The sequence below is a fragment of the Podarcis pityusensis genome, assembly GCF_964106645.2.
Source record: "Podarcis pityusensis genome assembly, chromosome: 15".
Lineage (NCBI taxonomy): Eukaryota > Metazoa > Chordata > Lepidosauria > Squamata > Lacertidae > Podarcis > Podarcis pityusensis.
The window spans coordinates 37,988,717-38,013,589 of record NC_138040.1 but is presented as its reverse complement, the minus strand read 5'-3'; the positions used below and the strand labels follow the sequence as shown (position 1 = coordinate 38,013,589).

At 48.0% G+C, this 24,873-nt stretch overlaps 1 protein-coding gene across 3 annotated transcripts in view; it reads right to left on the bottom strand.

Moving 5' to 3' along the window:
* RNF122 (ring finger protein 122) overlaps positions 1-24,524 on the bottom strand; it is a 40,278-nt gene extending 15,754 nt beyond the window's left edge. For 2 of the 3 annotated variants that reach the window (XM_080982667.1, XM_080982668.1), the window contains exons 1-2: positions 24,140-24,524; positions 6,622-6,778 (exon numbers count right to left, since the gene is read on the bottom strand). In XM_080982667.1, the coding sequence (XP_080838793.1) occupies positions 6,622-6,778; positions 24,140-24,164 (182 nt within the window). In that variant the 5' untranslated portion in view covers positions 24,165-24,524. Of the gene's footprint in view, positions 1-6,621; positions 6,779-23,842; positions 24,012-24,139 lie in introns of those variants that run through there. The other variant, XM_080982669.1, reaches the window with a different exon arrangement.
* Between the last annotated feature and the right edge of the window lie 349 nt (positions 24,525-24,873).

The window sequence follows — 24,873 nt, the reverse complement described above, 5'->3', positions numbered from 1 at the left end:
GGGTCCATGGGCTGTAAAATCTCTGGGGACTGCTTCACTGAGACGTCTGGCTGGCCCCCAGTGCCTCTTCCTCCAGCCAGACTCCGTCGTTTCCCTGCTGTGGTTCTCCTTGCTGCGTTGCTGTAGTTACCATTGCTGAGGCTGCAGTGTGCTTGTGGAGCCTCCGGGGACACTCTTTCGCCATATGCTGTGGATCATCGCAGATGTAACATTTCCTGTTCCCTCTAGGAGGCTTCGCTTTCACTGTTGCCGGTGCTAGGGCTCTGGCTGCTGACTGAGCCCTTGCACCTCCAACCTCCATAGGTTCCGCCCCTCCTCCTGGCGGAGGCGTGGATTGCGCACGCGCTGCTTCTCTGGGAAGGAAGGAGGAGCCCCTGGCTGGTTCGCGCCCTCCGCGCCCTTCGTCCCTGCTCCACGGACGTTCTTCCAGCCTCACCCCCACCGCCAACGCCCTCTGAACGATCTCCTGCGTGGTCCGGGGTCTCTCCCCCCTCGCAATTTCATCTTTAACCGAGCCGTGCAATCCCTCCCAAAACAGGTCTCTTACAGGAGCCGAATCTCTGTCCCATTCCAGGGCACTGACCAAAGCGAAAAAGCGGGCATGGTACTGCCTTACGCTGGCCCTCCCTTGCTTCAGTCCATGTATCTGCTGCCGAGCAAGATCCACGTCAATGCTTGATAAAAAGCACCCATCCATCGCTTTAATAAAGGCATCCGCATTTTGGAGCGCCGGATCCTTATCTCTCCACAAATTGCGCAGCCATGCTTTAGCATCTCCATGCAAATGGGACATGATGAATCCCACCTTCTCTTGCTCATCTCTAAAGTCATTGTTCAGCAGTTGCAGTGCACACATTACATCTGCTCTAAAGTTGGGGTACTGTTGCAAATTCCCATCGAAGTGAGAGACCAGACCGCCTGTTCGTCTCCCCAACCCAATCCCCTCCGGTTTGGGTGTCAGTTGCCCATGCTTCGTAAGCACTTCCAACCTGACCTGGAGATCCCTGTAGGCGGCAGCTGCGTCCTCCTCTCTCTTCCTGGATGCAAGAGCCTCGGCATTCAGTCGTGACACTGCTTCTCTGAGTTCCGCTATCTGCTGTTCGGTCGTCATTTTGTCTGCCGTTCGTGAGCTCGCTAGTAGGCACCCTTTCCGGGCTGCCTACTGCGCCACCTTCCTGTGCATTTGAACTTGGCGCGCGCGCCCAACCTTCCACCTTCCGTCTGACCGTTTCTTCGCTCCCCGATGGAGGTGTGGCCACTCCTGACTCGTGCCCTCCCCCCTGTTGTGAGCTGCCAGCGCTTGATCCCTGGCGCCCTTCCTCTTCCCTGCTCTCTGGCGGTGACGCTGGTCCCGATTTCCAACTGCTCCCCTCTGAGTCCCCTCTGGCTCTCTCTTCCTGGGGTGTCCCCCTAGGCTCCCCCCTTGCCCTGGCCACTGGTGCTCCTTTCTGTGAATCTTCTGATTCACTGGAAAGACTCGGAGATCTCGGGTCGTCGTCATCACTCATCTTTTCTTCTGCCTCCTCCCCCTCGCTCTCTGTTTCCTCCCTTGCCCTTGCCTCTGCTCCTGAACCCCTGACAACTGGTGATTTGAAAAGTTTGCAGAATCTGTTGGGCCTGTTAATATTAGACAGCCGCTTTAATTTTTTTTTCAAAGCCTGCTGAAAACATTTTAGTTTAGGCAGGCCTACCCAGGCATGTGATTTTATTACGCTTATTAATGGTAAAGGGACCCCTGACCATTAGGTCCACTCGTGGCCGACTCTGGTGTTGTGACACTCATCTTGCTTTATTGGCCGAGGGAGCCGGCGTACAGCTTCCGGGTCATGTGGCCAGCATGACTAAGTCGCTTCTGGCGAACCAGAGCAGTGCACGGAAACGCCGTTTACCTTCCCGCTGGTAAAGGTAAAGGTACCCCTGCCCGTACGGGCCAGTCGTGTCCGACTCTAGGGTTGCGCACTCATCTCGCTTAAGAGGCCGGGAGCCAGCGCTGTCCGAAGACACTTCCGGGTCACGTGGCCAGCGTGACGAAGCTGCTCTGGCGAGCCAGCACCAGCGCCGCACACGGAAACGCCGTTTACCTTCCCGCTATAAAGCGGTACCTATTTATCTACTTGCACTTAGGGGTGCTTTCGAACTGCTAGGTGGGCAGGAGCTGATACCGAACGACGGGAGCTCACCCCGCCGTGGGGATTCGAACCGCCGACCTTGCGATCAGCAAGTCCTAGGCACTGAGGTTTTACCCACAGCGCCACCTGCGTCCCTCTTCCCGCTGGAGCGGTACCTATTTATCTACTTGCACTTTGATGTGCTTTCGAACTGCTAGGTTGGCAAGAGCAGGGGCCGAGTAATGGGAGCTCACCCCGTCATGGGGATTTGAACCGCCAACCTTCTGATCGGCAAGTCCTAGGCTCTGTGGTTTAACCCACAGCGCTACCCACGTCCCCATATTACACATATTAGTCCATCTATATTTCGATCACTATATTATGCCGACTTGTTTTTAGTCTGTTGATTTATCGGTAATTTCTAAAGCGTATTTTACTTCCTTGTGGTTTTTTTTTTTTTTAATTCAGTGCTATATAAATCTTGCGAAAGTAAATAAATGAAACTCATGTAGCAAACATGCTCAGCTCTCAAAAAGTCTACAGTAAATATTATTGACAAAACTTCAGGGATGGCTAACTCGATCTGAACAAGAGCATTCAAATTTCCAATGGAGGAGGTTGAGAGGTCTTCCTTAAAACTTTCCCTCAAAGTAGATATTGCCGCTTGCCCTGGGAAAAGTCAACGCTGACTACGTCTTTTCTTTAGGGATTTTGATGGAGACAGAAGCTCCAAAGAAAAGTTGAAAGAAATCGGCTCTTTGTCATCCATTTGGCTATTCCTAGACATCCCGGCTGCAGGCAAATGCACAGTTTAAAAATAAGTTTTCTATAAATAGCCGATGGAAGCAAGACATGTCTCTTCTTTCCCCCAGAAACAATGGATCTGTCTACCACCTGAATGAGGCCCTCCCCTCTGCAACTTCCTGCCCTTTCCTGTTTCGTGAAGACAAGAGCTGGTCATCTTAGCTTGGCAGAATGTCCTCGGCTGCTTGTTTCTCAAGGGAGTGGTCACACAAATATAAACATCTGGTGCCAAGGCAAAGCAGTTATTCCAGTAAGGAAGGGTTAAAACTGGGTGGGGTGGGGTGGGTAGCTTTTTCATTTTAAGGTGGGGAAATGGCTAATGGCTTGTGCATGTGTCATAAGAGAGCTTCACAAAATTATTTGCAGTGGGGAAGAAGTGGTGAAGAGCTCTCTCACTCTCTCATTGGGATCAAACGGTCTCGGTCCAGTATATCTGAAGGAGCGTCTCCACCCCCATCCTTCTACCCGGACACTGAGGTCTAGCACCGAGGGCCTTCTGGCGGTTCCCTCACTGCGATACGCCAAGTTACATGGAACCAGGCAGAGGGCCTTCTCGGTAGTGGCACCCGCCCTGTGGAACACCCTCTCATCAGATGTCAAGGAAATAAACAACTATCTGACTTTTAGAAGACATCTGAAGGCAGCCCTGTTTAGAGAAGCTTTTAATGTTTGATGCATTACTGTATTTTAATATTGTGTTGGAAGCCGCTCAGAGTGGCTGGGGAAACCCAGCCAGATGGGCGGGGTATAAATAATAAATTATTATTATTATTATTATTATTATTATCACCACCCAATGAAAGGGATGGACAGTAGATTCGTGGCAGGGAAGAGGCAGTAATTCTTAGAGGAAGGGCTGTAACTCAGTGGCAGAGAATCTGCTCTGAATGCAGAAGGTTCCAGGTTCAACCCCTTGTCTGAAGAGGCTCTGGAGAGCCTCTGCTAGTCCCTGTAGACCAGCGGTTCTCAACCTGTGGATCCCCAGATGTTGTCGAACTACAACTCCCATCACCCTTAGCTAGCAAGGCCAGAGCTCAGGGATGATGGGAGTTGTAGTCCAACAACATCTGGGGACCCACTGAGTCAAGATGGTCTGACTATGTGCCTATGTGCAGCTTCCTATGTGCCTATGGTCTCACAACAGCAGAGGCTGGGAATCAGGAATGCCGAACTATGACGGCTGCTGGCCTGATCCAGCTGGACGCGTGTGCGTAAAGAGAGAAAGGGAGGCAAACCTCTATTTTATCCCAATGTCTTAGGAACCTTGCCCCCATTTGCAATTTCCAAAGAGTTTGAATTTAAAGTATCTTGCAAGTCCCACAACTGGCATATTGTTTGCACCCATCTGTGTATTGTTTGCACCCACAACCAATCTGGATATACAATGGGGACTGCAAGCTCAATATGTGGAGCATCCTTTGTTTGCCCAGGAATGACATATATCAGCCTGGGGATTGAACTGCCCTAAGAGGTTATGACCTATGCATGGCTTAGCAAAGAAGTAACTCTAAATCATACTCAACCCTTCTCTCTCTTTCTTTTTTTGGTATTTGCTCAGGGGACTAGATAAAAGCCTCATTGTCCACAAGGCTAAAGCCAGGAGGCCCAGGGCCTTCGCGGCACAGAGCAAAATTCATTTCTCCACTAACTAATCTGCACATCCTACGTGGCACGGGGCAAAGTCTCCTCTGGCAAAAGCTGCACCCAGCATTGCATTCCGACTCCCACCCGTCCTTGCACATTCATGACGGGCATGGAAGCAACACTCAGAAGCAGTTTGGCAGAAAGAAACCCAGGCCAACAATTGCTCAGGCCTTGAACGGACAGCGCTTGCACTGAATTAGAGCCCTGAGAGATTCGGGATGGAGCAACCATAGCTCAGGCCTCATTTCCACTAGAGCAGTATTAAAGGTAAAGGGACCCCTGGCCATTAGGTCCAGTTGCAGACGACTCTGGGGTTGCGGCGCTCATCTCACTTTACTGGCCGAGGGAGCCGGTGCACAGCTTCCAGGTCATGTGGCCAGCAAGACTAAGCCACTTCTGGAGAACCAGAGCAGCGTACGGAAATGCCCTCTACCTTCCCGCCGGAGTGGTACCTATTTATCTACTTGCACTTTGACGCGCTTTCGAACTGCTAGGTTGGCAGGAGCTGGGACCGAGCAACGGGAGCTCACCCCGTCGCGGGGATTCGAACCGCCGACCTTCTGATCAGCAAGTCCTAGGCTCTGTGGTTTAACCCACAGTGCCACCCGCGTCCCTAGAGCAGTATTACATCACAGTTTAAACAGTCACAGCTTCCCCCAAAGAATCATGGGGACTGCAGTTGGTTAAGAGCACTGACAGTTGTAAGGAGACCCTCCCCTTCCCCGTGGTCAATCTCTCTTCACAGGGAACTCTGCAAATTGTAGCTCCGTAAAGGGGATAGGTGACTCTTAGCAGCTCTCGACTTCCGTAAAAAACTATACTCCCCAGGATTCTTTGGGGTAAGCCATGGCTGTGACAGTGGTATGGTAGTACAGATGGGGCCTGAGTTGCAGAGCAAATGGTTTATATGCAAACCTTCCACATTCTGTGTCCCCTCCACTTAAAAGGATTCAGGTGACAGGAGAGAGACATCTGCCAGAGGTCTTAAAAGAGAGCTGCTGCTAATCAGGAAAGACCATACTGGGCTATAGATTGAGGGTGGGGCATCTGGATTCAGCCTAAGGGCCAGGGGTCAGCGGGGTCAGAGGCAAAAGTGGGGAGGGTAATGAATGCAAATCTTACCTTTGCACAGAAGGCAGAGGGCCTTCTCAGTAGTGACGCCCGCACAGTAGAACACCCTCCCATCAAGATGTGAAAAGAAATAAACAACTATCTGACTTTTAGGAAAGTTTTTAATGTTGGATGTTTTATCGTGTTTTTAATATTCTATTGGGAGACGCCCAGAGTGGCTGGGGTATAAAAAATAAATAAATAAATAAATAAATAAATAAATAAATAAATAAATGGCTCCTTTCTACACACACGCACACACCCCCTCTGTTCTCCATCCTGACAAACAACAGGCATTATCAGAGTTCAAGGACATATTCCAGCCAGGCAAAAACATGCAAGGAGGGTGCGAAGCAGGGCCAGTAGGTGGTGTGGCCTGGGAAGACTCTCAAGGAACAAACAGAGAGGGACACATTTGACCCTTGGTCTGATTCAGGTTCCCCGTCCCTGGGCTAGGGACAGCAATTCATAGGACAATTAAGGAGTTATCTGTTTCAACAAGCTTTGTCTGATTCTTGACAGATTCCTGACCTCCAAGGCTCCTTGGAACTTTCTTTGAAAAACCTCATGGAAGGACTAGCAAGCTGCTTCCTACAGAATCAGGCCACTGGTCCATCTCACTCAGTGTTGCCTACACTGGCAGGCAGCTGCTCTCATGGGACAGGGGTCTCTACACAGCCCTGCCTGGAGACGGCAGGCATTGCACCTGGGAGCTTTCTGCATGCCAAGCAGATGTTCTGCCACCGAGCCGCAGTCCTTCCCTTTAATAGATTTAGCTATTTGGTTTAAAAATATTTGAAGTTTCAATCCTCCCCCTCCTCTTCCTCTTTGACCCCAAATTATCTAGAAAGCAGCGAAGGAGAAGCAACTGCAGTCACAGGCCCAGGTGCCTCGCTTGTGTTTCCTCCCTCCTCCGCCATCTGCATCCAGCATCTCCCTTGGGGCTGTGACTCACCTTATGAAGTAGCAGCAGAAGATGAGGCTGAGCACAAAGACGAAGATCCCCGTGCCAAAAATCACCATGTAGATATTCAGCGGCAAGTCCTGGAATGTGATGGGAGGCATCGTGCAGGATTTGTTGGTGTAAACCAGCCCCAAACCACAGAAGCATCCTGGAAGCCAGGAGGGTAGAAGGGAGAGAAAGAGAAGATGAGACTCAGGGGTGGAGAGAGACAGGAGAGGAAGGCAGCAGCACAGATCTCCTTAGGAACATAGAATTGTAGAGCTTGGAAGGGACCTCTAAGTTCATCTAGTCAACCCCTCGGCAAGGCAGGACTACGCAGCTAGCCCATATGGGGATCAAACCCATGACCGAAACTAAGCCGTGGAGAATAGGGATGGGCAAATCTGTCCCTTTCGGTTCCTCCAAGTTTGTCATTTTCCCCATCTTAAAATCCTTTCTCCACATTTTCCCCAATATACAGTACACATTTTTGCATGCGGTGTAAACTAAGGCACACCTTTCTGCAAGCTATTCCCCTAAATACAATGCAATTTTTTTTTAATGCTATTTGCACAAATGCATATATTTTTGTGCATACTTTCCCCCAAACATAAGCCTTTTGGTTCATGTTGGCTGAAGAACTGCATTGAAACATGTGAAGAAGTGTGAATTTGGAAGGATACTTCAGTTTGCATTTCTGTTTGGGAAACGCAGACCAGGCAAAATGCACTGAATTTCTCCCTCATCCCTCCTAGAGAATAAGGCAATGAATAGCTTCTAGTCATGATGATTATAGGTACCATCTCCAGCACATATCATGCTTAGATAAATGAAAGTAAAACCCCTCATCCAAAAGAACAAAATCCAAACACACAATCACAAAAATAGGAAGCAGTGATGGGAGCTTTTTATGTTATCATTATGAGCCTCTTTGAGCTCAACAGTCTTGTGGAAAAGGGGAATACAAGTATTAAGGCAAAAGGTTAAAGGTAAAGGGACCCCTGACAGTTAAGTCCAGTCATGGCCGACTCTGGGGTTGCGGCGCTCATCTCGCTTTATCGGCCAAGGGAGCTGGCGTACAGCTTCCAAGTCATGTGGCCAGCATGACTAAGCCGCTTCTGGCGAACCAGAGCAGCGCACGGAAACGCCGTTTACCTTCCCACCTGAATGGTACCTATTTATCTACTTGCACTTTGACATGCTTTTGAACTGCTAGGTTGGCAGGAGCAGGGACACAGCAATGGGAGCTCACCCCATCGCGGGGATTCAAACCACCGACCTTCCGATCGGCAAGCAAGCCCTAGGCTCTGTGGTTTAACCCACAGTGCCACCCGCATCCCGTAAATCAAAAGGCTGCCTACTCCCATAAGAACCTGTGCAGAATCTAAGAGCTCCTCTAGATGACCTATTTATTCCACATTCAACTTGATTTCCTTGCACAAAACTGAAGTAGGAGGATAGACTATCATATTTATTCCATTTTTTAATGGGGAACTTATAAAACATTAACATTCATCCCAATCTGTTTATGGGGCATTTGCACATCTTCCCATTAGTAATTCATTCATCCCACCCTTTTATGGCTTTCCAAACTGCCAAATGTCAGGTGTTTTTTGGTACCCCAAGGTCTACGTCAGAGGTCCTCCTCCTGTACCCTTTGGAGGTGGCAATTGGGTATTTTCAGTAGTGGCTTGGGATGCAAGGATCTGTCAATTCTGGTTCTCTCCATTTCTCATTTTTCTAGTCTTAAAATATGTTCTCCATATTTCTGCAGCAATTTGCTTTTTTAAAAAAGGTCATGAATATTCACTAGCATTTTAAGGGTGCATTTCTCATAATAAACACATTTCTGTGTGAAGCTCTGTCTAATGTACACATTTCTGCAAACACTTTCCCCTAATATAATGCATTTTTGCATGCCATTTTCACTAACATATTCATTTGTGTGCACACTTTCTCCCAATATACGCATTTTTCTAAACACTGTTTGGCTGCAAAATTCGAGCAAGTGTGAATTTTGAAGGACAGCTGTGTTTCACTACACTTCGTTTAAGAAAATGCAAATTTTATAGATTCACCTTAAAGGCACAATCCCAGTCCCCCTTCCCCTACATTCACCAAATGTCCAAAAGGAGTAAAAGAGCAATGGTAGAAGCACAACCTTAGGAATGCCCAGTATTTAACTGACCACAAAGAAATGATAAGCAGCAAAGCCAGTGCAGTATAGCATAGCATAGTGGTTAAAGTTTTGAAATGGTGCCTGGGAGGTCAGGGTTCAAATCCACACTCAGTCATGAAGATCACACGGTGACCTTGAACCAGTCAAGGTCTCTAAATCTAACCCACTTCTCAGGGCTGTTATGAAGATAAAATGGGGTACACCAAACCTTCAGCCACTTGGAGGGAAATAATATTGCACTTTTATTTTTATTTAAATGATGACTTCCTTGGAACAGTCATCTTTTTCCTGCCCCACAACAGGAAATGATCAAAACATGATCCCATCCACTATTTAAGGAATCAGTGCACAAAAGGAGGTTTTTGCTGACTTTATCTGAAGCACAGAACAGCTGTGGCTGCTTACAGGAAGGCCTGCTGGAAAGCCAAAATAAGAAAAGAAAAGCCTTTGGGGGTGCTGGTGCTAATAGCAATGCAGAAATGATTAACAATGCATTAAAAATGAAATAATCAGCTGAGGCAGGGGGCCAGTTCCGAGGAAGTCTCTCACCATCAGCTGTTCGCAGAGCACTGGCCATTCAGATCCAAGCAACAATCTCCATGAGAATGGCAGTGGGGTGGGGGGGTGGGGGGAGGTTTTTCAGGAAGAATTTGCTACCTTAATTAGGCAAATAATAGAAGTGTGTGTACACATAGCTCTTGACCCTTGCTACACAACTCAAAAGTAGTATCCAGATTCCATTGGAGACTAGCATTTCCTGTACTGATGGAGATAGATAAAGAAAGACCTATGGTCTCACAACAGCTGTCAAACTTGGCCCATACCTGGTAGGGGAAAGAAAGATGAAGGCTGCAAGTCAAAATCCAGTTCCCCACTCCTGGGCTAGATGCATAAATAGTCTGACCTGATATCAGGCAATTTCCTTGTGTTCTGTGAGCTCCTTACGTTCCCAAATGGCTGTGGGGACTGGAAGGGGGGAATTGAGCTTCCAAGATGAGCACTATAGGAGTGTGTTGTCCCCGACCCCAATTTCCTCTCCCCTGCAGAGATTGATTTGAGGGTGGACAGAAAGGACTCACAAGCTGGTGTATTATCTACAGGCAGATCTCTTTCTTTCTGAGTAATTGCCTCAGAGTCTGCTGTTTGAAAGGATAAGCTTGCAGAGATCAGTGTCTCTTGAGAGATCTGCCTAGACATTGGGAAGGACGGGGGAGGATTGGAAGGGGGAAATTAGCACTTCAATAATGAGGCACTGAAGTCCCTTTGATAAAACCAAATCAGGGACACCACCTGGGCCCAGACGCAGACTGCACCCCTTGTTTCAGGACCACAGGCTGAGAAAAACAAAATGGTTTTCCTATACACACACGCGGAGGATTACTGGAGATATAAAGCCAGCCTAGGATTCCAAAAATACACGTATTCCACTGAGACAGATATTGCTGAATTATTCCAGCCGTCACCTCCTCAGCAACTGAAGCTTCCCCAGTAGTGAAAACCCAGAAGGGCGAAAAAAGTCCTTATTCACACAGGGAGCAGTGGTTCAGCTCCAGATCCTGCCACAAGGCACCCTTTGCAGGATACACACCCTGAATGGGCTCCTCTTCCCAAGCACCACTGTCACTGCTGCCTATTTAACTTCTGTGTGTCCAATTTGGCCTACTGCATCTTTGCCTTGCTGTTGTCTCCATTGGACCATCTGGAGCTGCATTATCAATTTGGATTGGCCGGGGCTCTGGAGGGTCTTGGCTAGAAGTTGTTGCCATCACCTACTAGCCAGGCTAGCAGGGAGGAGTGACAGGGACATGGGGCCAGAAAGCTCATTTTTGAGTGCAATAGCCAATGTAGTGCCCCCTCCCAATGGTGTTGGCCTACAACTCCCATCAGCCCCAGTCAGTATGGCATATGGTCAGGGATGATGGGAATTGTAGTCCAACAACATCTCTTGGGCACTACATCATCATCAATTTATTTATACTCCATATTTTTCCCTAATGGGGAAGGCTTATGGATAAAAACAAGAATTGCTAATAACTTGGGGGGGGGGGGGGGACAAGTAAACCTTGATGGAATTCAAACTATATACAGTAATATATAAAATCTGTTTGTTGACTCCCAAACAGATTTTATATCTGAAAGCGGAGATGAATGCCACACCCCATAGTCGAATTTGACTGGACTTAACCGTCCAGGGGTCCTTTACATTTTTTTGACTACCCCGTCCTAGTAGACTGCTTTGGTGAATTAAAAACCAATCATTTGCTACATTTAAAATGCTTTAAAAGAATTAAATAAAAATAACATTTAGAGGCAAACCTCCCCAATTCACACTTTCCAAGACTTTACGTGAACCGAAACACAGCAGTTCTTCGAAATTTGCACTTTTCCAAATTTTGAAATGCAATTCTCCAACCAAGTAACAGGTACAAAAATGCATGTGCTCTGCTAGAGTAAAGTGTGCATAAAATGTGTATATTAACTAAAATAACAAGCCAAAGTGCATTATATTAGCAAAAAATGCTTTGTAAACATGCGTCCATTAGGAAAATTGCATACCAAAATTTGAAATACTGGTGAATTTTCAGAACATTAAAAAAAAAAAAAACCAACCTACCATCTGTATGGAAATTTGGAAACTGAACTTAAGACTGGAAAAAATGCAAAACTGAGATGAAATGAAATGAACATATTTGCCCATTCCTACTCTCACCTAGTGAAATTTAAAACACATGAGGGTTTCAGACTCTTGAAGAGGGTTGTCGTGTACAGTCTATCCCATGCCACAAGCAGGACTTTCATATCATCACACATCAACTGAAGCACCATAGTTTGCAACAGATGATGTTCACATATTCAGCTGGGAACCACCAACCATTAACTTTGCGATCCAGTCTTTAGAGTCATAATCCCCTCCATCTATCCCTTTGGAAGCATGTACATAATCATATAAAGAAAGAATGTCACTAAACTCTTGATGGCGTACGTGGGCCCACAGTGGATGTTTATAGCCAATATGGAGATATGCAATTGCCAGATGTTTCCTGCAGCTGAAGACTGCAAAATTCAAGCCATTGGGTAGAAGCTATTGTAGTGCTAAGAGAGCGTTCAGCACGCACAAAGATTTCTGCTTGTGCAAAGAAACTTCCTCCCTCTCTCCTTTCCCAAACCCCACAAATCTGTTCTAAGGGTTCCCTGAACCCCTAGTGGTGGAAAGGTTCTGCTGTGCAAGTAGAAATCCTTGCACAGATGGGGCAGGTTAGCTGAATACTGACCATTGATCCTGAACTGACTGAGAGGGCAGGAGCTGGTGTTTTGGGCTTTTGGTGCAGGCCTTTAAAGCCCTAAACGGCCTCGGTTCAGTATATCTGAAGGAGCATCTCCACCCCCATCGTTCTGCCCGGACACTGAGGTTTAGTGCCAAGGGCCTTCTGGCAGTTCCCTCGCTGCGAGAAGCCAAGTTACAGGGAACCAGGCAGAGGGCCTTCTCGGTAGTGGCACCCGCCCTGTGGAACGCCCTCCCACCAGATGTCAAAGAGAACAACAACTACCAGACTTTTAGACGACATCTGAAGGCAGCCCTGTTTAGGGAAGCTTTTAATATTTGATGTATTACGGTATTTTAATATTGTGTTGGAAGCCGCCCAGAGTGGGCGGGGTATAAATAATAATCATCATCATCATCATCATCATCATCACATTTCTATCCCACCTTTCCCCCAATGTGGTTTACATGGCTCTCTTCCTCCCCGTTTTATCCTCATCTCACAACAACCACTGTGACTGGCCCAAAGTCACCCAGTGAGTCTCATGGCTGAGTGGGATTTGAACCTTAGCCATCCCAGGCCGGCCCTCTAACCACTACGCTAGACTGGCTCTCCTTCTAACAAGCATCGTCACTCAATGAAAAAAATATATTTAGAACTCGCGACATCCAGACAGAAGCAACAGCAAGAACCAGTTTACAAAGCTGGGGTTCTTTGCTCAATTGTTTCTCCACAGCGAACCCTTCTCTGCTAATATGGAAAAAACGAACAGCTAGAAGCTGCCCATTTTGAGGCAACAAGAAAATTCAGCAGCGTTACGTAGTGCAGCGACCTAGATATTGTTTGGATGTCTTTAAAGGGGGGGGGAATAAATGAAAATCGGCAGGGAAAATCAGAGGCAGAAAAACAAAGTGGGCTGTTGCAGTGACATAAAGGAAGACCAACGTACCATGATTCATGTGCGCAAGAAATCCACATGGCCAACTCCCCCAAAATTCTGAAGCTGCCTTAAGAAAAATTAAACGATTAGTCTAGCTCAATATTGTTGATTCTAAGCTGATGGGCTCTCCATGGTTTCAGACAAGGGCCTCTTCCAGCCCTGCATGGAATGGGGAGCCACTGCAGAAAAGGCCCATTGCATCTCTGGATGGAAAGCATGTATATGTGTGAGGGCATGGTTTACTGACTGGCTGGACCCCTAAACAAAGCATTCCATACTGCAACATTTTGTTGCAGGTCCCTTTTTGACTTATATACAGTTATTTAAGGCACTGCAGCTTCATCCTGCTTTGACAGAGATGGCTAAGCTGTGCCCCAGCCCCTCAGTAGGTTGCTAGAGTGCAACTCCCATCAGCCCTGACCACTGGGCAATCCTTCCTGAGGCTGGCGGAAATTGGAGTCCCAACAATATAGTAATAACAATAATAAAATTTCTTATACCCTGCCCATCTGACTGGGTTACCCCAGTCACTCCAGGTGGCTTCCAACAATACAAATAAAACAAAGCAACAAAACAAACACACACACACACACACACACACACACACACAACACCATCAAAGATAAAAAGCTTCCTGAAACAGGACTGCCTGATGTCTATGAAAATTTATATAGTTGACATCTGCCAGGAGGGCATTCTACAGGCTGGGTGTGACTACTGAGAAGCCCCTCCACCTGGTTCCCTGTAACTTCACTTCTTGCAGTGAGGGAACCACCAGAAGGCCCTCGGAGCTGGACCTCAGTGTCCAGGCTGAGCGATGGGGTGGAGACGCTCCTTCAGGTATACTGGGCTGAGGCTGTTTAGGGCTTTAAAGGTCAGTACTTTGAAATGTGCTCTGAAACGTACTAGGAGCCAATCTTAGGACCAGTGTAATATGGTCCTGGTGGCCGTTCCCAGTCATCAGTCTAGCTGCAGCATTCTGGATTAGTTGCAGTTTCCGAGTCACCTTCAAAGGTATCCCCACATAAGAGTGCATTGTAGCAGTTCAAGCGGGAGATAACCAGAGTTATGTACCACTCTTGCGATACAGGGCGCGGGCAGGCAGGGTCTCAGCCTGAGTACCAGATGGAACTGGTAGACAGCCATCCTGGACACAGCGTTGGCCTGCACCTCCCTGGACAGCTGTGAGTCCAAAATGCCCCCAGGATGCACATCTGATCCTTTAGGGCAGGGGTCAGCAAACTTTTTCAGCCGTCCCTCAGACCATGTGGTAGGCCAGAATATATATTTTTTTTTGGGGGGGGGGAATGAACGAATTCCTATGCCCCACAAATAACCCGGAGATGCATTTTAAATAAAAGCACACATTCTACTCATGTAAAAACACACTGATTCCCGGACTGTCTGCAGGCCAGATTGAGAAGGCAATTGGGCCACATCCGGCCCACGGGCCTTAGGTTGCCTACCCCTGCTTTAGGGGCACATTTATCCCACTCAGAACTAGAGAGCCCCCCACACCTGCCCACCCCCTGTCTCCCAGAAACAGTACTTCTGTCTTGACAGGATTCAATTTCAATCCTTTAACCGCCACCAACCCCTGCATAGCTGTCATTGTTTGAACCAGCCCCTGCAGCTCTGCCTTTAACAGTCTTTTGGTTTGCAGGACTTAGCAATCAAATCAAATCTATTTTTTTTTAACAGCATGCTAATATAAATTATCTCTGCAAGCCTGCGTCTGGCCACCCAGGCCATCCCACTAACAAAAGCTTCCCCTGATTTCCCCTTACAACAGCCATTTTCAGCTCCCAGGCTCAGTTTGCTTATTTAGCAGAAAGTTATAAAGCTCTAACATTTGAGGCTTAAGCAGGCAAGTGGCAGACACACTCTGTTGCCGGAGGTCAAGGTCAGGCCAACAGGACTCTTGCCACACAAGTGCCATCTGATTCTACAGCTCCGCTCGAGGCAAAGGCACATGACTATTTTTGCATCCTGGAGTCCTGGACCTATTCTCTGGGTGCTGGGAGTGCTTCATGAAACTGTCAGGAATTGCAATTCATTTGCCTGCTGGAGAACTTTCAAAACATGGAGTAAGCCAGGTGGCAGTGGATCAAAAATCTGGATGACTGTAGTTTTATTATTATTATTTTTAATCATTAGTTCCTGTAGACAAAGAAAACTTGGCACTAAGCGTTACTATCGTGCTCAGTGCTGCTCTGAAAGATTAAAAGAAGATAAAAGGTGTCTATATTGAAGCTGAACCTGTTGAAGCAAACCCATTCTAGTAACTTGTTCATAATTCTAAGAACCACCTAATTCACAAACTGCCTGTTCAGACAAGCTGAATTGTTTCCCATTTTCTGGTGGATGCTATGCAAGGGACCTGCAACAAGATGTTGCAGCATGGTGTTGTCCTGTTCAGGGTTCCAGCTAGCGACTCCCTTTCCCTAAATACTCCATTCCACCCACCCAATTTTTCTGTCATTCTCATCCGTCCAACATGCATTTAGCATTCCATGGCTACCCAGTAGGTTGTTTTAGGGAGGGGGTCCCAAGCATTGTTTACAGGGTTCCCCAGAAGTCTGCTGCTATCTCCCTCTTGTGCATGACTGGTGCCACTTCAGCTACAAAAGTATTGCCGCTTGGCGCAGGAGTTGGATCCTTAAGAGCCTGAAATGCATCAAGCTTTCTTGATGTAGCTCCTGTGCTCATGAAAGACTTGTCAGAGCTCATCTCCTGCTCCCTTTTCTCCTGCCTTCACGGAGCCCAGAAAGCCTCAGGGGCTCGGTTGCTTCAGGTCCCTAGCAGAGCATTCTTCTTTTCTACATTGGTCCCTTACCTTTCTCGCCCTGATCTGGCCACAGTGATCCATGTGATGGTCACCTAAAGGCTTGATTATTGTAACTCGCTCTTCGCGGGGCTGCCCTTGAAGCTGACCCAGAAACTCCAGTGGGTGCAGAATGCTGCGGCAAGGCTCCTTACGGGGTCCTTGCTGCGGGATCACATTCATCCAGTGCTTTACCAACTGCACTGGCTCCCGGTGGAGTATAGGGTCAGGTTTAAGGTGCTGGTTTTGACCTTTAAAGCCCCATGCGGCCTAGGATCCACGTACCTACGGGACCACCTCTCTTGGTATGTCCCATGGAGGACCTTAAGGTCTACAAATGACAACACTTTGGAAGTCCCAGGTCGCAAGGTGGTTAGATTGGTCTCAACTAGGGCCAGGGCCTTTTCAGTACTGGCCCCGATTTGGTGGAACGCTCTGTCACAAGAGACTAGGGCCCTGCGGGACTTGACATCTTTCTGCAGGGCCTGCAAGACAGAGCTGTTCCGCCTGGCCTTTGGTTTGGACTCAGTCCGACCCTTATGTTTCCCTCCCCTTATGGTTTTGATGAGGCTGCATTTAACCTGTATTTTATATTGGTTTTTTCCCCCTATTATGTTTTTACTGTAATTTTACTGTTGTTAGCCATCCTGAGCCCGGCTCTGGCTGGGGAGGGTGGGGTCTAAATAAAATTTATTATTATTATTTATTATTATTGTTATTATTATTACATGGGGTGGGGAAGCTTTTCGGCTCCAGGGGCCTGATTCTTATCAGGCCCCACCCCTGCAGGCCAACTTTGACAAGTGGGGTGGGCAACACACCTACCAACCACTGGAGAGGGAAGCCTGGCAAAACCCTGGAGGGTCAGGTGCTTGGGAATCTCTTGCACCCAAATAGGGCAAGACTGACTTCCCAACGCATCGAGTAATGTGCAAGGGGGTTGATCCTGCTTTGTGCAGGGATCAGCTGCATGCACAGCTGAATAAGGCAGGATTGCATGCCCCCCACCCCCGCAATCAGCTGACGGGCAAGCGGTCCAGTCAAGCTTTCTCCAGGATCCGCCACCCAGTTCCATCCCATCAACTGCCCACCTGGGTGAGGTCACCTGATTGACAGGTGGGCGTGATTTCAGGTGAGCGGCTTCAAATTGGAACCCCTGGCAGGAACCCAAGATTGGCCCATGGGCTAGATGTTCCCTAACTTTGCTTTCTTTTAGGGGCGAAACCACTCCTAGCAGAAAAATAATGCTATTTGTTTCAATTTAGTGCTAGGAAGAAGGTGTTCTGTGCATCAGACGGGGGCGGGGGGGGGACTGCTGCCATAATAATAATAGTAATAATAATAATAATAATTTATTATTTATACCCCGCTAATCTGGCTGGGCTTCCCCAGCCACCCTGGGCGGCTTCCAACAAAATATTAAAATACCGTAATACATCAAACATTAAAAGCTTCCCTAAACAGGGCTGCCTTCAGAAGTCTTCTAAAAGTCTGGTAGTTGTTTATCGCTTTGACATCTGGTGGGAGGGCGTTCCACAGGGCGGGTGCCACTACCGAGAAGGCCCTCTGCCTGGTTCCCTGTAACTTGGCTTCTCGCAGGGAGGGAACCACCAGAAGGCCCTCGGCGCTGGACCTCAGTGTCAGGGCAGAACGATGGGGTGGAGACGCTCCTTCAGGTATACTGGACCGAGGCCGCTTAGGGCTTTAAAGGTCAGCACCAACACTTTGAATTGTGCTCGGAAACGTACTGGGAGCCAGTGTAGGTCTTCCAAGACCGGTGTTATGTGGTCTCGGCAGCCGCTCCCAGTCACCAATCTAGCTGCAGCATTCTGGATTAGTTGTAGTCACCTTCAAAGGGGTCATCCACAATCCAACATACTTTCAGTGTAAACAAAATCAGGGGTGCCATCTACATTGACTGGCAGTGGCTCCCAAGAGTTTCAGACAGGAGATGTTCCCAGCTCTCAAATCAGGTGCACAGGGGGTCAGTGGGTCTTTGGGTCTGGCTGCTCACCAGAAGGTTGGTGGGTCAATCCCACTCAGGGCAGGATTCCTGCATTGCGGAGGGTTGGACTAGATTACTCATGGGGTCCCTTCCAACTCTACAATCCTACGATTCTATGATTCTTCAACAAGGCTGGCTTACCACATTTTGAAGTGAAGAAAATAAACATTACCATCAAAAATAGCCCCAATCTTACAAATATGGCCATTTACTCCAAAGTCTACGATTAACAGCAGGTGTGTGAAGAAGAGGGAGAAGATCTGCTTTGTGAGAAACTCTGATGAAGTCCATGAGCTATTTGCAGTATTCTCCCACTTCCCATAGGTCACCTCCTTCACAGAGGCGAACGGTTCACCTAGAGAATCAGCTCACTGATGCAGCTAGAGAGGCTCAACCCCACACAACACAGAAAGCGAGAAACTGGAACGAAACTAGGGGTTTATGTAAAGGCCTTTGTGTGGGGGTGAGCAGCAGCTGCAACTGGGTTTCCTGACAGGGAGAAGATGGTGCCTGTTCTCTACAGACAAACTGACAGATGAGGTTCAATCCCTGGCATCTCCAGGTAGAGCTGGGAGAAAATAATAATAATAATAATATAATAATTTATTATTTATACCCCGCCCATCTGGCTGGGTTTCCCCAGCCACTCTGGGCGGCTTCCAAAAGAATATTAAAATACTATGATACATCAAACATTAAAAGCTTCCCTAAACAGGGCTGCCTTCAGATGTCTTCTAAAAGTCTGGTAGTTGTTGTTCTCTTTGACATCTGGTGGGAGGGCGTTCCACAGGGAGGGCGCCACTACCGAGAAGGCCCTCTGCCTGGTTCCCTGTAACTTGGCTTCTCGCAGTGAGGGAACCGCCAGAAGGCCCTCGGTGCTGGACCTCAGTGTCCGGGTAGAACGATGGAGGTGGAGACGCTCCTTCCTGTTTGAAACCCTAAAAAGCTGCTGTCAGTCTGTGTAGACAATACCAAGGGAGATGGATCAATCGTGTGACTCAGTATAAGGCAGCCTCCTATGTTCCTACTCTGACTGGCAGCAGCTCTCTGGGGTTTCAGGCAGAGATCTTTCTTTCACATTAATTGCTGGGTTGCTTTCCCCCATCCCCCAAAATGGAGGTGCTGAGGATCAAACATGGATGCAAAGCACCTGCCCTACGAATGAGCTATCCCTTCCCCTGCAGTTCCTAGTTCATGATTTAATCTTGAGAGGGACAGTGTGGTATAATGGTTAGAGTACTGGACTAGGAGCTGGAAGACCAGGGTTCAAATTCCCACTCAGCCATAAAGCACGCTGGGTGACTTTGGGCCAGTTACCATCTCTCAGCCTAACCTACCTCACAGGGTTGTTGTAAGGATTTTAAAAAATGGTGAGGACAACCATGTACTTGAGCTCCTTGAAGGAAAAGGTGAGATATAAATGTAATGAAATAGATACCGTATTTTTCACCCTATAAGATGCACCAGACCACAAGACGCACCTAGTTTTTGGAGGAAGAAAACAAGAAAAAAAAATTCTGAATCTCAGAAGCCAGAACAGCAAGAGGGATCGCTGCGCAGTGAAAGCAGCAATCCCTCTTGCTGTTCTGGCTTCTGGGATAGCTTTGCAGCCTGCATTCGCTCCATAAGTCGCACACACATTTCCCCTTACTTTTTAGGAGGGAAAAAGTGAGCCTTATGGAGCAAAAAATACGGTAAATAATCTGGAGTTGCAGATTGCAGTCTGAATAAATCACTGGGGATTTTAAATGTCTGCATCCTGAGGTTAAAATGCTCTGCCAACCTTGCTTGGGATTAAGCCCCATGGACTTACTTAAGAGTAGATGCGCACAGGATTGTGCTGCAAATTAAGCTGTGGGTGGCCCCAACCCATGCACCTTTGCCACTGTCAACGCTCAGCACTGAATCCAACCCAAGATTTTGTTTGCCTTTGAAAAAATTATGGCTGGGAAAAGCTTGCATGCAAAGGAACACAAAAGCAACAGCAGGAAGAGAGAGGAGGACTCTTTAGCTGTGTAGATTGCATCTGCTTAGAGAGGGGGCTGAACCTGCCCGGGGGCCAGAGGCGAAAGTGAGTGGAGTAACTGGTGAAAAAGGTACCTTTGTACAGCCAGACTATTTTCGACACACACCTCTCGCTATGCTCCAACCAGACAAGGAAAAAGCGTCATCTGAGTTCAAAGGCACATTCCAGCCAGGCAAAAACACTCAAGGAAAGCATGAAGCAGGGCTGGGGGAGGGGGCTATGGCTGGCAGAGGTTGTGTAGCGAGTCCCAAGGGCCAGACAGAGAGGGCCACATTTGGTTCCCAGGCCTAGAATTCCCTCCCATGGCCTTAGAAGACACCTGGCCTCTGGCCCTCCAGATGTTTCTGGACTGCAACTTCCATCATGTCTGGCAATTAGCCATGCTGATGGGTCCAGCAACATCTGGAGGGTCACCAGTTCTCCACCCCTGGCTTAGAGGATGGTCCCAGAACCATCTTAATAGGAACACTGAAAGTTTATCAGCATCACCTCTGGTACTCCAGATGTTGCAGACTACAACCCCTAACAGCTCCAGCCAGCTTGGCCAATGCTCATGGGTGATGGGAGCTGTGGCCCAAAAACATCTGGAAGGCACTGGATCGGGGAAGGCACTGATATCCTCTGACAGGCTGCAGACGTCCAGGGTCTCAGGCAGAGAGAAGGCCTTTCCACCACTTCCTACATACCCGTTCTGAAATGGAGAGGCGTGGGAGAAAACCTGTGGCCTTTTGCGTTCAAGACACATGATTTACAACTAGGCTGAGTACATCCCTTAAAAGTCCATTTGCTCTCTAGAGTTTAGGGTTTATAGACTAGAATTCTTAATTATTAATAGCGCATGTTGGGTGTGCTTATAAGATGCACTGCCCCTTTCCCAAGAACCAAATGAGAAGTGACGTGGGTGATCCTTAATAAAATCTGCTTTTGAAAACAAAACTAAAACAACTTTAAAGCGGCCAGGGGAAGCTTTGATTTGGTTCAAACCAAATCAGTACAGCTAACTCCAGAATCTTTTGCTCTGTTCCACACAGAGTAGGAATTGAGCCTTTTGTGTGGTGGCCCTTATTCTTTGGAATTCCATCCCCTTGAATATTAGGCAGGCACCCTCTCTCTTGTCTGGTTCGCCCCCACTGGAGACCTTCCTCTTCCAACAAGCCTTTTGAATTGAAATCTTTTCCAGTTTGTACCTGGAATTGTTTTTAAGATGCTTTTTCACTTCTTGTTTGCTGCAACAAACAAATTCAAGGGCAGATTCCAGCCAAGCAAAAATACTTAAGTGGGGTGCAAAGAAGGGGGAGGGCATGGCCTGGCAAGAGTCCCGAGGGTCACAAAAAGATGTCTGGGGCAGTGGGGGGCTGCATCTGTTCCCTGGGCCTGAGGTCGTTCTAGGGGTAAAGGGGACCCCTGACCATTAGGTCCAGTCGCAGACGACTCTGGGGTTGAGGCGCTCATCTCATTTTACTGGCCGAGGGAGCCAGTGTAGAGCTTCCGGGTCATGTCACCAGTATGACTAAGCCGCTTCTGATGAACCAGAGCAGCGCATGGAAACACTGTTTACCTTCCCGCCGGAGCAGTACCTATTCATCTACTTGCACTTTGACATGCTTTCGAACTGCTAGGTTGGCAGGAGTAGGGACCGAGCAACGGGAGCTCACCCCGTCACACGGGGATTCGAACCGCCGACCTTCTGATTGGCAAGTCCTAGGCTCTGTGGTTTAACCCACAGCGCCACCTGTGTCCCAGAAGGTTGTTCTACTCCTGTCTTAAAAGTTTGCTATGTGGATTACAACTAGCTGATGCTTTCAAAAAGCTTTGAGCAATTGAGAAGGATATGCAAAGATTAAATGTTATCAAAGTACATTCATGGTTAACGTTGGACAAGAATTATGATTGCGACACAGCCCACAGGCAGCTGTGATGCGGATTGGCTATCAACACTGCAAGCCTTCTCGAAACCAAAAGTAACTGACCATGGTTTACTTAGCCTCTCCTAGGGAGAGGTTTAAAATTGATAGGGCTGTAGCCCAGTGGTACAGCATCTGCTCTGTTTGCACACCAAAGATCCCAGGTTCAATCCCTGACATTGGGCTGAGAACATCTCCCCACCTGAAGAATGGCTGTCTGTCAGTGGAGACATTACAGAGCTCAACAGGCCACGTAATCACAGAAGAACTGTAGAATTGGAAGGGACCCCTGTAATGCCCAACTTGGGGCTCAAACCCATGACCAAGAGATTAAGAGTCTCATGCACTACTGACTGAGCTGTCCACAGGGCTTAAGACAGCTTCCTATTTATTTATTTACTTACTTCATTTATATACCACCTTTTCCTCCAAGCTCAAGGTGGCATACACAGAGTCCTCCTCCTCCCCATCTTATCCTCACAGCAAACCTGTGAAGTAGGTCAGGCTGATTTGAACCTTGACCTTCCAGTGCTCTAACCACTACACCACACTGGCTCTCATGTTCCTGTTCTGTATTTAGCAGTACAGTCGTTGCAGACGGTCCTGAGTGTGGGGACTCGGTCTGCCTTTCAGTTTACAGATCTGCTTCAATTACAGTTTTTTTTAAAAATGGTGGGAAAAGCAGCAGCAAAGTGAGACATAAGAGGTTAATTGAGCCTCTGACTTTGATGCCTGAGTGTCTGTGTGTACTCAAAATAAACCAGCCAGCTCTCTCCTCCTCCTCTTCCCCTTCCCTTCCATTGTCTTTGAAGCACATGGCCTAGAGGCTGGATGCTAGTTAAATTTCATGGAACTATAAAGGGAGATGGGGGGGGGGAGAAGGAAGGAAGAAGAAAGTCAGAGAACAAAAGCTACTTGAAATAATTAATCCAGGCTCATCCCAAGCAGGGCTCTGCTCCTTTTAATTAACCATTAGCCCTTTTACAAAAGCAGTCACCATCTGCTAGGCCTTCTGAACGAAGCGCTCCCCACCCCCATCCCAAAACTAAAACACTGTAATGAGGTTTTAAAGCGCTGTGCAAATGGTGTCCCCTCTGCAGATGGGCAATTTCACGACAATCTCTGCCCTCCCCAGAAGGAGGGGAGGGGGGCTAAGAAAGTCTGGAGCAAATGCACTGTTTATTTTGGGAACCCGTTTTAGAAGAAGGAAAACAATGCCAGCCCATCATTCTTAGGGCAGACACTTGGGTAGCTTAAACAGATCCCTGTTTGAGAGGGGATAACTTAGCAACTGTTTAGCAATAGGTTCACTTGGCATTCTTGGAATATGGCTGCTTTTAATTATGCCCTTGACTCAGTGCTTTAGTGTTTCAATTGTCATCCTGATATTGTGGTTTTGCTTTAGATTATCTTTTTAAAACGGTGTAAGCTGCTTTGGGGACGGATATTTGCAGGAAAACAGCACAACAACCAATAGCCAAGAGGAATGCAAGGGGTTGGACTAGATGATCCTTGGGTCCCTTCCGACTCTACAATTCGATGATTCTATTAACTGGAAAAAAAGACAATGGTTTATGTCTGTGTGGGGCAGGAATTAGAGCCTTAGGCTCCGATTCTACACATTTTCAATGGGGCTCACTCCTGAGCAAGCACACATAGGATTGCGTATGTCAAAGCAATGCATATAATTTGAAAGTAAATTACAGGCAGCCCTGTTGTCCCATTAGGGGGGAAATACCCAAAAGTTAACAGCAGAGGAACCCCTCTATGAAGACCAACTGAAACGTCACAAAGGAGTTAAGCAAGGACCCAACCATATTGGCAGCTCTTCTGAACTGAGCACATACCATAGATTTAAAGCGCAACCCTCCGCACACAAAGATTCATGGGAACTGTAGTTTACCCTTCACAGAGCTCTTACCACGCTATAGTTCCCAGCATTCTCGTGTGGTTTTATTTTTTTAAAATGTATGGTGGAAAAAGGGACGACCTTTCGGCTTTTCGAGTCCGCGATGCTTTGGGGAGGGGCTGGACCTGAGTCGGTGCCCTCAAGACGCTGTTTCCAAAGTAACAACAAAGAAGGGAGCCTTACCTCGGAGCGAAAGAATGCCCTCAATTTCTCCTCCCTCCCCTGCGAACCATCCCGGCAGGTTCCTTTTGGTCTCTTTAAAATCTGGGGAGTTTTTGTTTACAGACAGATTTTTTTTAAAAGATAAAATAAACAGGATCTGCATCTCCACCCGAAGACCGGACAATGAACTTGGCCGCCCGAAATGCCTGTGATTTGTTCGTTTTAAAGGAGCGGGGAGGTGAGGGCTTGGTTTTTGGCCAGCCCGTTTCTCCATCATCATCATCATCACCACCACCACCCTGGGTCGGACAAGCTTACCGTTACACCACTGGAACGGGTGCATCAGAGTCCCCAGCTCAGCTGCTTGCAAAAAACACCCGAGGTGCAGAAGGAAAATAAATACATAAATAAATAGATAGATAAAACAAAGCCGCCCCCCCCTAAGAGAAGCCCCCTCTCTCCGCCCCCAATGCTCAGTTCGATTGGGGCTCAACAGTTCAAGGAGGCAGTCTTCTCTTCCTGGATCAGCAGCATCAATTGCAAGCCAAGGGCAGGGGAGGGGGAAAAAACCTGCACAAAGGGGCCAAGGGAGGCTGATTCCGACGAGCAGCGCGCACGCGACGGCCGGCCCCTCCGCGAAGCTCGTCAGCAGCCCTGTCCCGGGGAAAAGATTGTTTCTCGCGGATACGTTCTACGAGGTTTGGGGACCTGACCCCCGGGCACGGAGACACCGCCCCCGAAACCCCGCCCCCTTCAAGAAGCAGCCAATCGCCGCCGCCAGCGAGCAGGGCTTATTAGCATGCTTTCTTTTGATGTGAACCGGGAGATGCGCCGGATGGGCTGCCTTTGGACCGCGGTTGCAGCCTATGGCGCTGCGGGCTTCGAGAGAGACACAGATCGATCCACTTATTCCGCTGAAGGATTCCAAGCGTGAAGTTTAAATGGGACGGGATGGGCAGCAGTGGAGTTGTGGCTCTCTAGGTGTTGCTAGACTACAACTCCCATCATCCCTGAGCCCTAGCCATGCTAACTTTGTCTGATGGGAGTTGGGA